This window comes from Chrysemys picta, chromosome 21, assembly GCF_011386835.1.
Source record: "Chrysemys picta bellii isolate R12L10 chromosome 21, ASM1138683v2, whole genome shotgun sequence".
Taxonomy (NCBI): domain Eukaryota; kingdom Metazoa; phylum Chordata; order Testudines; family Emydidae; genus Chrysemys; species Chrysemys picta.
Genome location: NC_088811.1, coordinates 22,992,545 through 23,007,695, shown reverse-complemented (window position 1 = coordinate 23,007,695; position 15,151 = coordinate 22,992,545). Strand labels below are relative to the sequence as shown.

The 15,151-nt window shown below is 47.6% G+C and overlaps 1 protein-coding gene across 46 annotated transcripts in view; it reads right to left on the bottom strand.

Moving 5' to 3' along the window:
• The window catches only part of EIF4G3 (eukaryotic translation initiation factor 4 gamma 3), a 408,790-nt gene that overhangs the window by 28,430 nt on the left and 365,209 nt on the right, over positions 1–15,151 (bottom strand). For all 46 annotated transcript variants that reach the window (XM_065574796.1, XM_065574797.1, XM_065574810.1 and 43 more), the window contains 2 exons: positions 11,540–11,654; positions 9,219–9,442 (listed from right to left, as the gene is read on the bottom strand). In XM_065574796.1, coding sequence (XP_065430868.1) covers positions 9,219–9,442; positions 11,540–11,654 — 339 coding nt within the window. The remainder of the gene's footprint in view (positions 1–9,218; positions 9,443–11,539; positions 11,655–15,151) is intronic.

The following is a 15,151-nucleotide window of genomic DNA, read 5'->3' as shown; positions in this document are numbered from 1 at the left end:
GGGTCAGCAGAGACTGCGGGGATTGTTCTCCTCCCTTTCCCCATGCTGGCCAGTGATGAGGTTAGCTGAGTGAACAGCAGGTTTGAGCCGCTAGCAAAAGTGGCCAAACTAAGGGCTGCCGTGAATCTCTGAGGCGAGCAAATCCGCCAATAAGCGCAGGACCCACCAAGGCAGAGGAGGAACTTTGTCACACTCCCTAATTCTAAAATCCACAGTAGAAAGCAAACCCCCAAATACTCTCTCCCCAGGCAATCCTCCGGTCTGGACTTGCCTCCCTCAAACTCACTTCAGAGAAAAGCCTGAATACACAGAGGGGCTTGCACTGTGCTCTGCAAGTTATGACTGTTATTTAGTATTTGTATTGCAGTAGCATTCAGGACATGCTAGGCACTGTCCACGCAAATCATAAGGTACGTCCCTACCCCAAAAGGCTCACAATCCAAGGCTTTATACACATGGACCCTTTTCTTAAATTTCCCCAGTATTGTGCCACTACTGGCTCAGCTCCAATGGAGGGAGCAACAGTGGGCCTCGAGCACAGACAAGGTGTCAATAGCCACCAATGTTTCTACTATTATGGCATCATGACTTGCTCTGAGCAAGGTTAGGTGGCACAGTGGTAAAGACGTTGCATGTTGTCTACACTAGATTTCCCACCATTGGGAAATGTTAAAGTGTAGACACAGCCTAAAGAGACAAACAATACTGGTGCTTAGACATCATGGTGGGAAGAGCCTAAAAAGCATCTAAAATAGAACATGACTAACCAGGGATTCAGTCGTACCGGATCCTGAGAGTACACACACGCAACTGAAGTCAGTGGGACATGAGGGTGCATAGCACCTCTTGAGAAGCTGAAGTTCATAGGTTCTGGCCCAAGCAGATAAAGTTTGAGAGTGAAAGGCCTTCCACTGAAAATGCTATGCCCAGCATTCCATCCTGGGACCATTAACAGAAGCATCTTGGCTAGTCTCAACTGTTGAGAAGGTACGAAGATAGCAAGGTGGTGAATGGGCAACCAGGTCTCAGCCCCATATTTATTCCTTAGTTGTGTCCATTACCGTGGCACCTTACAAAAATTAACACAAACACAATATCCAACAAAAATAGATCTTTCTAAAATGACCACATCCTGATGACTCTTACACTGTGCCCAAACCTCATCCGGCTTGGGCTCTGACCAACCATCCCAGGCAACAGGCTCCAGATACATGAGGTCAGAACTGAGAATATATCTTCCACTGGTCCTGGACTATAAGGTGGATAGAAAGCTGGCTAGATTGTCGGGCTCCATGTCTAGTTGGCAGCCGGTATCAAGTGGAGTGCCCCAAAGGTCAGTCCTGGGGCCGGTTTTGTTCAATATCTTCATTAATGATCTGGAGGATGCGTGGACTGCACCCTCAGCAAGTTTGCATATGACACTAAACTGGGAGGAGTGGTAGATACGCTGGAGGGTAGGGAAAAGATACAGAGGGACCTAGACAAATTAGAGGATTGGGCCAAAAGAAATCTGATGAGGTTCAACAAGGACAAGTGCCGAGTCCTGCACTTAGGATGGAAGAATCCCATGCACTGCTACAGACTCAGGACTGAGTGGCTAGGCAGCAGTTCTGCAGAAAAGGACCTAGGGGTTACAGTGGACTAGAAGCTGGATACGAGTCAGCAGTGTGCTCTTGTTGCCAAGAAGGCTAATGGCATTTTGGGCTGTATAAGTAGGGGCATTGCCAGCAGATCGAGGGACATGATCATTCCCCTCTATTCGACATTGGTGAGGCCTCATCTGGAGTACTGTGTCCAGTTTTGGACCCCACACTACAAGAAGGATGTGGAAAAATTGGAAAGAGTCCAGCGGAGGGCAACAAAAATGATTAGGGGTCTGGAACACATGACTTCATAGAATATCAGAGTTGGAAGGGACCTCAAGAGGTCATCTAGTCCAACCCCCTGCTCAAAGCAGGACCAATTCCCAGCTAAATCATCCCAGCCAGGGCTTTGTCAAGCCGGGCCTTAAAAACCTCCAAGGAAGGAGACTCCACCACCTCCCTAGGTAACGCATTCCAGTGTTTCACCACCCTCCTAGTGAAATAGTTTTTCCTGATATCCAACCTGGACTTCCCCCACCGCAACTTGAGACCATTGCTCCTTGTTCTGTCATCTGCCACCACTGAGAACAGCCGAGCTCCATCCTCTTTGGAACCCCCCTTCAGGTAGTTGAAGGCTGCTATCAAATCCCCCCTCATTCTTCTCTTCTGGAGACTAAACAATCCCAGTTCTCTCAGCCTCTCCTCATAAGTCATATGCTCCAGACCCCTAATCATTTTTGTGGAGAGGCTGAGGGAACTGGGATTGTTTAGTCTGCAGAAAAGAATGAGGGGGGATTTGATAGCTGCTTTCAACTACCTGAAAGGGGGGTCCAAACAGGATGAATCTAGACTGTTCTCAGTGGTAGCAGATGACAGAATAAGGAGTAATTTTTTCAAGTTGCAGTGGAGGAGGTTTAGGTTGGATATTAGGAAAAACTTTTTCACTAGGAGGGTGGTGAAGCACTGGAATGGGTTACCTAGGGAAGGGGTGGAATCTCCTTCCTTAGAGGTTTTTAAGGTCAGGTTTGACAAAGCCCTGACTGGGATGATTTAGTTGGGGATTGGTCCTGTTTTGTGCAGTGGGTTGGACTAGATGACCTCCTGAGGTCCCTTCCAACCTTGATATTCTATGATTCTATGAATTGACAGCAAGAGCAATAGGACGTAGGTGGAAAAGGCAATTATAGAGATAATTGGGTCCCAGTTACTTTGCAGACATATAAAATGGTTACTAACCTTTCGTAACAGTTGTTCTTTGAGATGTGTTGCTCATGTCCATTCCGTGTTAGGTGTGTGCATGCCACATGTACTGTTGCTGGAGATTTTTCCCTCAGTGAGGTCCATTGGAACAGCTCTAGCACTCTCTGGAGCCACGTGCTTAGGCACTGATATGACGGGTGCTGCTGACTCCGCATCCTCTCAGTTCCTTGCTGGTTAACTCTGACAGAGGGGTAGGAGGGTGGGTCATGGAATGGACATGAGCAACACAACTCGAAGAACAACAGTTACAAAAGGTTAGTAACTATTTTTTCTTTGAGTGCTTGCTCATGTCCATTCCATGTTAGGTAACTCACAAGCAATACTCAAGGAAGTGGGCTTGGAGTTAATGGACATATTGACTACAACACTGCTCTTCTGAAACTGGTATAATCTCAGGCCTCTTCGGTGATGGTGTAGTGAGACGTGAAGGTATGCACCGGTGGCCAGGTTGCGGCGCTACAGATGTTCTGGATTGGGACCTGTGTGAGGAATGCTGCTGACGAAGCCTGGGCTCTTGTAGAATGAGCGGCTAAGATGGTAGGAGATGGGATATTTGCCTGCTCATAGAAAGCTTGAATACAGGCAGTTATCCAGGACGAGATCCTTTGGGTTGATGAAGAGTTGCGTGAATTTGTGTGTTTAGTCCTCTCAGTATAAAAGGCGAGGGCCAGCCTAACGTCTAACAATGAAGCTGTCGTTCCTCAGAGTTTTTGTGAGGTTTCAGGAAGAAGACTGTTAGGAAAATGACCTGGTTGTTATAGAATTGTGACACCACCTTTGGCAGGAAGGCCTGATGGGGGCGCAGTTGGACCTTGTCCTTGCAGAAAAACACTGTGTAAGGTGGGACTGAAATAAGGGCTTTGATCTCAGAGACCCTTCTGGATGAGGTGATTGCCACCAGGAGAGAAATGTCAAGGAGCATGATGCTAACGGCTTCAAGGGGGGACCCATGAGCTTCGACAGAACCAGGTTTAAGTCCCATTGGGGAGGACAGCTCGTGTATCTGAGGGCAGAGTCTTCCCAGTCCCTTGAGAAACCGGACCGTCACCTTGTTGGAGAATATTGACCTGCTGTTCACTGGAGTGTGGAAGGCTGATATGGCTACCAAATGCACTTTAATAGATGAGAGGGCCAGGCCCGCTGTTTTAGGTGGAGCAAGCAGTCCAAGATAGACTGAAGGGAAGACTGAGATGGAGTGAGAGCACATTCAGAAGCAACAAAAGAAACACTTCCACTTGGCCAAGTAGGCAGCCCTCGTGGAAGGCTTTCTACTGCCGAGCAAGATCTGCTGAACCTGTTCCAAGCAGGCCTGTTCTTTAGGGTTCAGCCATGCAGCATCCATGCAGTGAGGTGACATTTGGGTGAAGTAACTGACCGTGGTCTTCTGAAACCAGGTCCAGACAGAGTGGGAGCAAGAGTGGAGCTGCCACGGAGAGATCCAGAAGCATGCCGAACCAATGCTGGCGCAGCCATGATGGTGCTATCAGAATAACTCTTGCCTTGTCCTGTTTGATTTTTAGGAGGACCTTGTGAACCAAGAGGATTGGGGGAAAGGTGTACAGGAGGTGGTTTATTCACAAGAGTAGAAAGGTGTTGGAAAGGGAGCCTGGGTTGTGTCTGCACAGTAAACAAAAATGATGGCATTTCCTTTTCTGCCTGGTGGTGAACAGGTCCACCTGGGGAGGCCCCCATCTTTGGAAGATGAATCTGGTAATCTGTGGGTGAAGAACCACTCGTGGTGGGAGGAGAAGGATCTGCTGAGGTGCTCCGTCAATATATTCCTGGCTCTTGGCAGATGTGATGTCTCGAGATGGAGTGCTTTGCGCAGAAGTCCCACAGACAGATGGCCTCCTGACCCAAGGCCAAAGATCAAGCCCCTCCCTGCTTGTTGATATAAAACATGGCTGCAATACTGTCTGTCAGGACTTGCACCACATCACCTGAGATCTGTGGGAGGAACACTTGGCATGTTAAGCATACCTCCCTGAGCAACCTGATGTTTATGTGCAGGGAGAATTCTTCTTGGGACCAGAGGCCCTGACTCCTGACATTGTTAAGGTGGGCACCCCACCCTAGGTCCGACATGTCTGAGATTAAGGTTACTGATGGTTGAGGGGTAACAAAGGGCACCCTCATCATCACTGATCTTGGGTCTTTCCACCAGTTTAGGGAGGCAAGGACCAGGGAGGGACCATGAGCACTGAGTCCAAGTGGTGTTTGCTCAGGGAGTAAACTGATGCTAACCACATCTGGAGGGGCCTGAGGCACAGCCTTGCATGCTGAACCACATAAGTACAAGCTACCGTGTGACCCAGAAGCTTGAGGCACATCCAAGCTGTCGTGATTGGGTGGGCCATGACCTTGGATATCAGGTCTGACATGGTCTGGAATTGGGTAGAGTTGAGCACTGTCCCAGTAAATTCTATTCTTTGAACCAGGACAGGAGTTGACTTCTGCTCATTTATCATCAGGCCCAGAGCTCTGAAGGTGGGGCTTCCGATAGGCCAAAGGGGAGGGCAGTCAATTGGTAGTGGTTTTGACTCACTACTAACCTGAGAAATCTTATGTGGCCATGGAAGATAGAACTGTGAAAGTATGTGTCCTTTAAGACCTGGGCAGTGTATCAGTCTCCTGGATCCAGGGAGGGAATGATGGACGCCAGGGAGACCTTGGAAAACCTTAGTTTATTGAGATATCTGTTGAGGCGATGCAGGTCCAAGATGGGGAAGGCCTCCTTTGTCCTTTGGGATTAGGAAATACCGGGAGTAAAACCACTTCCCTCTCAAGTCTTGAGGAACTTCCTCCATGGCCCACATACGTAGGAGGGATTGCACCTCCTAGACGAGGATTTGCTTGTGAAAAGGTTCCCTGAGGAGGGAGGGGATGGGGGTGGAAGGGAAGTGCTCAGGACCCAATGGTCTGATGTTATGAATGACCATGCCAGGCTGAAGGGTAACAGATGGTCTAAAAATAAAAAGGGAGGTGAATCTCCAATGGTGACTGATACAGCACCCTCAGGTGCACCTTCAAAAGGCCTGCATGGGCCTGCCAGAGTATCTCTGAGATCCCGACTTGAAGGCTGATGTAGACGGAAGTGGTTGGCGCCATTTATAACCTCTCCCTTTTCTTTTGTAGGGCTTCCGTCTTGGAGGCCCTAAGAACTGAGGAGGCTACTGGGGCCTGAAGTGCTTCCTGGAAGCTGATGAGCAGAGGCCTAAGGAGCACATAGTGGCCCTCGAGTCCTTCAGGCCATGCAGTCTTATGTCCGTCTGCACTGAGAAAAGAGAGGAGTCTTAAAAGAGGAGTTCCTGGATGGATTGTTGGACCTTGTGAGGAAGGCTGGAGAATTGGAACCAAGAACAGTGCCTTGTGGTGACCTTGGAGGCCATTGTCCTGGCTGGCGAGTCGGCAGTGTTCAGAGTCGCCAGGAGAGAGGTTCTGGCTACATTCTTAACCTCTTCCAAGAGGGCTTTGAGCTCTTGCTTTGACTCTTGGGGCAGGGAGTCTTTGAATTCAGTCAGGGAGTCCCACAGATTAAAATCATATCTCCCCAGCAAAGCTTACTGGTTGGAGATACAGTAACTCCTCACTTAATGTTGTAGTTATGTTCCTGAAAAATGTGACTTTATGTGAAACAATGTTAAGCGAATCCAATTTCCTCATAAGAATTAATGTAAATGCGGGGGAAGAGAGGAGGTTAGATTCCGGGGAATTTTTTTTTTTCACCAGACAACAGACATTTTATACATATACAATATAAGTTTTAAACAATTTTAAATAACAGTTTAATATTGTACACAGCAATGAATGATTGTGAAGCTTGGTTGAGGTGGTGGAGTAAGAGGGTGGAATATTTCCCAGGGAATGCCTTGCTGCTAAATGATGAACTAGCACTTGGCTGAGCCCTCAAGGGTTAAAACGCTGTTAATGTAGCCTCACACACTACAGGGCAGCATAGGGAAGGGATAGCTCAGTGGTTTGAGAACTGGCCTACTAAACCCAGGGTTGTGAGTTCAATCCTGGAGGGGGCCATTTAGGGGTCAAGGACAAAAATCTGTCTGGGGATTGGTCCTGCTTTGAGCAGGGGGTTGGACTAGATGATCTCCTGAGGTCCCTTCCAACTATGATCTTCTATGATCTATGACTGAGGCAAGAAGGAGGAAACACAATAGATGCAGGGCAGATGCTGCAAACACTTCCCTGCAAAAACTGAACATGATGATGAGCCCATGCTATCCAGCTGGAGCGCACCACTCCCTCTTCCTGACAGCACATGCATGGCTGCAAAGGTGCTGACTTTCCAAAGTGCTGGGGGTGAGTGCATGAGTTTGAGAGAGAGACGTGCATTGCTCCTTTAAGTACGCTGACCCCACTTCAAGTACATTGCCCTTTTAAGCTGATCAGCCAGTTCAGACAGAAAACAACAGCTTCCAGCAAGCTCCCTGAGCCCTGTCCCCCTCCTCCACTTTGTGGAGAGGGAATACGGAGTGGGGGGCAGGAGCAGGGGGACATCCTTATATTAGCACCCCTCTCCCCCAGCAAGCAGGAAGCTCCTGGGAGCAGCTCCAAGACAGAGGGCAGGGCAGGAGCAGCATGGCAGTGGGGGGAGGGCCACCTGAACTGCTGGGCAGCTGCCGAGCCACACACCTTATAGGGAATTTAGGGGGGCTGATGGGGGGGGGGGCTGCCGGCTCCTCCTGGTTCTAATCCCCACAAGGAGGGGCTGTTCTTCCAGAAAATCCTGCAAGGAGTAGACGAAGCAGGCAACTGCCAAACGATGTTATAAGGTAGCACTGCGCAACTTTAAACGAGCTTGTTCACTAATAGATCAGCAACGTAACAATGAAACAACCTTAACCAGGACAACGTTAAGTCAGGAGTTACTGTATGTAGTTAAGGCTACCTGTCTAATAAACGTTTCTTCCAAACAGGTCTAGTCTCTTAGCAGCTTTTTGTTTCAGGGTAGCACTTGACTGGCCCTGCCTGTCCTTTTTGCTTGTTGCAGATACCACCAGGGACACTGGGGGGTGGGGGGGGAGGGATCGGGAAGCTGGGATCAGGGAAGGTTTGCCCCTAGAAGGAGCTGAAAGGCCTGGAGCCGGTAAGGCGCCGGACGCTTCTTGTTCCCTCCTGCTTCCAGATGCTGGAGCTGACAGGCATCCCATTGGGGTTGGCAGGACTGGCAGGTCCGTAGCCAGCTGGAAAGCCGCTGGGCTCAATGACATTGTCAGACCGCTGGCACCATGGTGGCTTTCTGGTGTTGGCAGCGAGTCCTGCACAGGAGTCAAAGCCCTGGGCGGAGTTGATGCTGCCAACATGAGCCCAGAAGCAGAAGAGTGGCCCAGCACGGGTCTCACTATGCTTTCTTCCCCTCGCTTATCTCTCTTCTGCACCAGTGAGCGCCCTCTGTTGGTGTTCTGCTTCTTGTGCTTCTTCCTTGGCACCAGAGAATTGGTGAACGGTGCTGGGAAGAGCTCAGTGATGGGGGAGCGCTTCGCACTGACACCCAAGTATGCAGCGCTGAATTGGAGCAGCTTGGTTCTGAGACTGGTCCGAGGACAGCTTCCATGAGGAGAGTCTTCAGCCTGATGTCTCTGTCCTTTTTAGCAAGGGGTCTGAAGTCCCAACAGATCTAGCACTTCTTCCTCATGTGGGCTTTCCCCAAGCACTTCAAGCAGCTGGAGTGAGAGTCACTTATGGACATAGGTTTACCACAGGCGGCACAAGGCTTGAAGCATGCCGGGCCCTCGGGGCGAAGATGTCTTTCAACGATAGGAACTAACTATATACACTACCACTACTTGTAAAAACTATATACACAAAACTATATAACTATGATAACTACGAACCAAGGAGGAGTCCAAAAACCACTGGGAAGAAGCCTTGCTGCAACAAGAAGGGTCGTTCCAAGAAATATCATGGGCCGTAAGAAGGAACTGAGAGAGTGTGGGGACGGCCATGCCCCTTACACTGGCACATAAGCGTGTGGCTCCAGAGGGTACCAGAGTTGGCCTAAGGGATACCACTAAGGGAAAAATCTCTGGCAATGGTGCAGGCACACACCTACATGGAATGGACATGAGCAAGCACTTAAGTAAAAATACAGTTTCTTCTTCATGTGAAACCAAAAGGCTGTTGGTGAGTAAAGATGACAATAAGAAGAGAAATGTGTAAATCAGCTGAGTTATAAACCTTTGGAAAAGGGGGTTCAGCTACAAAAACTCTACTGTGAGTTACTGTGGGGAAAAAATCCACAATGACACACAGAGAACTGTCACTTATATTGATAAATTCTCCCTTAAACATTTCTGCACATTCCCCTGTATTAATGAGCTCCAGAAGTGCTTACCCAGCACTCATGGAGGAGTCTCTCACCTATTTCCTTGGCTTTGTTCCTGTCTGTCTCTGTGATGTTTCTCTCCATATCCATGCCACCTGTTAGCTGTTTCACTGTCTCTAGCATCTCTCGCCGTTGTTCTTCTTGTGCCTGATTGTCTAGCAGCAGCTCTTTATTGCTGCTACCCCGCAGGAAGGTGTTTGGACGGGTGACTGAAGATGGCAGTGGTTTGTCATTCTTCTCTCTGCCTGTGCTCCCACGACTAGAAAGTGAAAAAACATTCACATGGAAGGCTCTTATCCTCTTACTGCTAAAAATTAACACTGGACACATTTCCCATAACATTATAAAAACTGCTGGGTAGCTGTCTCTTATACAGTCTATTGGTTACAGAAAGATATTTTTAATACAGTTCAACTGTACAGACTGTGGTCAAAATGCAGCCTGTGGATCCTCTCACCTTTAAAACTGTGGTGTGGCCCTCAGATGCTTGATCCAAGTGATGAATGCATACATACATACATGCACAGAGGGGAGGGAGAGGGAGAGCATATGTGTCATACTGCACATCTGAAACAAAACACCCCGAGGATATACCTCACTTCTGTAGGTTTAAAATAAAGGGAACTTTAATTTATTATTTTTTTTTTAATGGGAGATATCTTATCTCCTAGAACTGGAAGGGACCTTGAAAGGTCATCGAGTTCAGCCCCCTGCCTTCACTAGCAGGACCAAGTACTGATTTTGCCCCAGATCCCTAAGTAGCCCCCTCAAGGACTGAACTCACAACCCTGGGTTTAGCAGGCCAATACTCAAACCACTGAGCTATCCCTCCCCCCCAATGTTAAAGTAATGGCACCATTTCACTGTGAAGTTGGCTGACTGGTATATTCTTTACCTATAGATATATTGAAATATAATTTCAAAATAGCAAAATGCTATCACTGGGATTTCTCACGGATAAGTCCTAAGAATTATGTTAACATTTTTATTAATTATTTGGAAAAAGGAAGATTATATTGATGTGGAAAAATCCCAGATCAAACAAAATTATTTACGACAGTCAAGATTAGAGAAGACTGTGGGGAACTTCAGAGGGACTTAGGTGAATGGACAGCCTGATGGCAGATGAAATTCATTGTTGACAAATGCGAAGTTACACACAGTGGAATGAATAATTGGTCAACTTTACATTAAGGGTACATTAAGGTAAACGGTTTATAACAAGTTAATAAATAATTAATAAATGCTATATGCACGTTACAGATATGAGCAGTATGTTTTATAGCTAGTTATAAACATAATGGTAGAAAGTGCCATACATAAGCAACCTACAGACACCTTCTATAACCTTCTACAAATATTAACCATTTAAAAAACCTATTTTAATAATCTATTAACCCTACATAAACTATTGTAAAAGCTTTGTTAACCGGCATATTGGGGGATGAGGGATGCCAGTAAGTCAAAAATTCTGGTTAACTAAGAGGGAGGAAGTTCGAGTACAAGAGGGGGCTAAGGGTTGGGATGTGGGAGGGGTTTCAGGGTGCCGGATCTGGGCAGCACTCACCTCGGGCGGCTCCCCACAAGTGGCGACATGTCTGGAGAGGCATGGCCAGGCAGCTCTGCGTGCTGCCTCCGCCTGCAGGCACCACCCCCACAGCTCTGATTGGCCAAGATCAATGCTCCTAGGCGGAGGCGTGGCCAGGTGGCTCTGCACGCTGCCTCTGCCAGCCGGCACCACCCCCTCAGCTCCCATTGGCCACAGTCCCCAGCCAATGGGAGCTGCAGAACCAGTGCTCGGGCAGGGGCAACGCACGGAGCCCCTGTGGCCATTCCTCCGCTTAGGAGCACTGACTGCGGCCAATGGGAGCTGCGGGGGCGGTGCCTGTGGGCTGAAGTAGCATGCAGAGCTGCTTGGCCATGCCTCTCCAGATATGTCACTGCTTGCGGGGAGCCGCCCAAGGTGAGTGCCACCAGGATCTGGCACCCCGAAACCCCTCCTATACCCCAACCCCGAGTCCCCTCCCACACCAAAACTCCCTCCCAGAGCCCGTGTCCCGCACTGAGTCTCGAAATGCTGGTTTATAGAGCTTTCCGGTTTGTAAAATGCTGGAGAACACAGCTTTTCCTGTATTTATAAATGCACCCTTAACATAAAGTGTGACCTTTGGAACAAATGATACATATAGATGGTTCTAAATTAATTTTAACCACTCAGGAAAAAAGATCTGGGCATCACTGAGAGACAGCTCAATGACCACCTTTTCTCTATGTGCGGTGGCAATAAAAGTAGCAAATAAATGTTAGGATGCATAAATATTGGAATGACAAATACTATTGGCTGATTGAATCTTACCTAGTTAAGGCCCTGCGAGAGTCTAACTCTGAAGATACAGAAGAAGACACAGACGACACTGGGAGCTGCAGTGCAGAAAATCTGTTCAAACTAGTGGCACTTGGTCGTAAGGACTCTGCAAAAGATTGCAAAAGAAGATGTAGGGAACAGTGATAACATTGGATTATTAAGGACACAGTGCCACAAAATAATTTAAACAATCTTCCATTACTCCAGAGTTGATAATATGGAAAACCTGTGGAAAAGGGCTGGCTTGACTCCATTTTATTCTTGCTTCTCATTATTATCATGGCATGCAGGGCTCATTCCTAACTTAATGATTTTTTCTGACTCCTAACATTGAATGCATGCCTGATTCTCTTTCTTGGCTGGATTATCACAATGCTTTATTTACTGGATAAGGTGGGGTGCACGGATCTATTGGGATCCATAGGATGTATCTTGCATTCCACTCCATTAGCATTCCTGGATGGAAACTTGGGAAAACCAGAGAACTGCTAAGAGTTTTGGGGGTTAATTCTCAGCCAGAGTTCAGAGGCAGATCAAGGAGGCACTATCAGCTGGGTGATAATTAAATGCACCTGAGCCTATTCAGACAGAATATATATATATATATTCACCCACAGTGAATACTCAAAGGGACTATACATCTTAAAGAACTCAAGTTACTATAATGTAAGTAATCTTCCTTGTCCTGCTGCCTTCTGCCCATGCAACTGCAAAGCAGTAAACACAGAAAGAATACTATTAAGCAAGATGGATTGCACCTCTTTTGAGCAAGTTCACTCTGAGCCTGTTGCCCTACCAAAACCCAGGCTGTGAGTTGGTGTTGTCCCCAATTTTGAGAGAGTAATGTGGTAAATGATTGCAGGTGAATGCATCTGTAGGTGGTCATCTGCAGGGTCACTGCAGTAAACCGAAACAGATGGGGCCACCAGCTACCATGGTGCTATTAGAATTACCATCACTCTGTATTTTCTGGAGAACACATGGTCTGAGGGGAATGGGAGGGAAGGCATACATTAATGGTTCTGACCATGGGAATAGGAAGGCAACCTGTGTGGAGTCCAGACTGTGGCTGTTGCAAAAGCAATAAACTTGGCATTTCTTGTCTTGGGCGTCAAAGAGGCTGAGCCTATCTGCCAGGGAATTCGTAACTCCTAGAAGATGTACTGTGGAGAGAGTGATGCTGAGCTGGGTGCATCAGTTTCATAGCTGTACCACTTCCGTGGATAGTGGTGTGGACCTTGCTCCACCTTGCTTGTTTACATAATAAACAGTGGACATGCTGTCTGACCTGATACATACTCCAGTGGAACAGCTGATGGATAGGACAAACCTCGCAGACAAACCTGCTATAGCAGGTTAATGTGAAATGTGGACTCTTGTGGGGTCCATGAGCCTTGGGCTATGTGGTCATCCAGGTGTACTCCCCAAGTCAGGAGAGATGCATCAGGACTGAGTGTCATTGTGGAAGGAGAGTGAGCAAAAGGGATCCCTACACATGTTGTTCCTCTTTTCCCACTAGGTGAGACAGGCTCGAACTGGAAGTGGGGAGACCTTCTTTTCGAAGGAGTCCTTATTCGAAATATAGGCTGATTTTAACCAAGTCTGAAGACTTGGCAGGTGCCACCTGGTGAATGGGGTCACATAATGCACATTGCCACCTGCCCTCAAAGGTAGAAACCTGTCCTGTGATCAGTATATTTTGGTCATGATTGAATCCAGGGCTGCTCCAATACATTCTATAGTCCATGTAGGTGTTAAAGTGGACTTTCCTGGATTTATCTGAAATTCCAAGGACTGGCACAAGTTCAGGTCACTGCCATCTGTACTTCTTGGTAGGACCGATCCTTGAGAAGCCAGTCAACTAGGTAGGGAAATATGTAATAGATAAGTGGGTTCTTACCACTTCTATGGATTTTGTTAATATCCTTGGTGCATCTGATAGCCCAAAGGGAAGTAAATACTTTGAACTGTAAGTGGGACATGCCTATCATAAAGTGCAGAAATATCCTGAGGGTTGGGTGAATATTGGAGTGGAAACATTAGCCTGAGAGCGGCAAACCAGTCATGTTCATTGAGCAATGAGATTATGGCAGCCAACATAACCTTCCTGAATCTTATATTATGGATGAAGATGTTCAACTGTCTGAAGTCCAGGATTGGCCTCCAACCCCATCTTCTTTAGAAACAAGAAGTACCTGGAGAAAAAATTCTTTCCACTGTATTTGAAAGGTATAGGCTCAATGGCTCCTAGCTGGATCAATGAGTTTTTTCCCTGTTTTGAGAGTTCTCTCATGAGGTGTCCCTGAAAAGGGAAGGGAGTTTGAGAGGTGGGGTTGACTGGAACTTGATGGTATAAGCCAGTAGAAATAATGTCCAGAATCAATCTGTTCAATCTGTTAAATCTGCCATCATGGAAGGAAATGGGCTAGGTGACTGCCAAACGGGGGTGAAGGTGGTACAAAAACAACTGGTTGACAGCTCTCGAGCAATTCAACAAAATGCCTTTTTAGAGGGCTGATGAGTCTGGGGAAGATGGTGACCATACAAAACTTGGGCTTGTGAATGAACCAATTGAGACGATGACACTGGTTCAAGATTGGTCTCCATCCACCTTTCATCTTGCGTACAAGGAAATATGTGAAATAGAATCCTATGGCCTGGTAAGTAATTGGAATGGGTTCTACTGCTACCATTTGAAGAAAAGAGTCCATCTCTAAGGCGAGGATACTGTTTGGCCCTCTCATCAATTAAAGTCCACCTGGCAGCCATCTCAGCCTTCCACTCTCCTGTTCAAGGTAGATCAGTCTTCTCCCACGACATGACAGTCAGGTTCCTAAAAGGTCTGGAGTGTCTTTACCGCCAAGGATTACAATAAGGCCAATTCATAGGCCATAGACCCTGCAGCCAGACACCCGCCAGCGGGCCGGTACGGCAGCCTGGCACCGGGGCCGAATGGTGTCCCTGGGCTGGACCTTGAAATCCTCTTCCGAGTCCGAGGAGCACTCCCTTTGGGACCAATGGTGCGCCGGTGCCTCCTGCTCTCAGCTATGGCATTGAGGGGAGTGAGATTCATAGAATCATAGAATATCAGGGTTGGAAGGGATCTCCTGAGGTCATCTAGACCAACCTCCTGCTCAAAGCAGGACCAATCCCCAACTAAATCATCCCAGCCAGGGCTTTGTCAAGCCTGACCTTAAAAACCTCTAAGGAAGGAGATTCCATCACCTCCCTAGGTAGCCCATTCCAGTGCTTCACACCCTCCTAGTGAAAAAGTTTTTCCTAATATCCAACGTAAACCTCCCCCACTACAACTTGAGACCATTACTCCTTGTTCTGTCATCTGCTACCACTGAGAACAGTCTAGATCCATCCTCTTTGGAACCCCCTTTCAGGTAGTTGAAAGCAGCTATCAAATCCCCCCTCATTCTACTCTTCTGCAGACTAAATAATCCCAGTTCCCTCAGCCTCTCCTCATAAGTCATTTACTCCAGCCTCCTAATAATTTTTGTTGCCCTCTGCTGGACTCTTTCCAATTTTTCCACATCCTTCTTGTAGTGTGGGGCCCAAAACTGGACATTGGTGCCGAGGAGCCGAGTCTTGTTG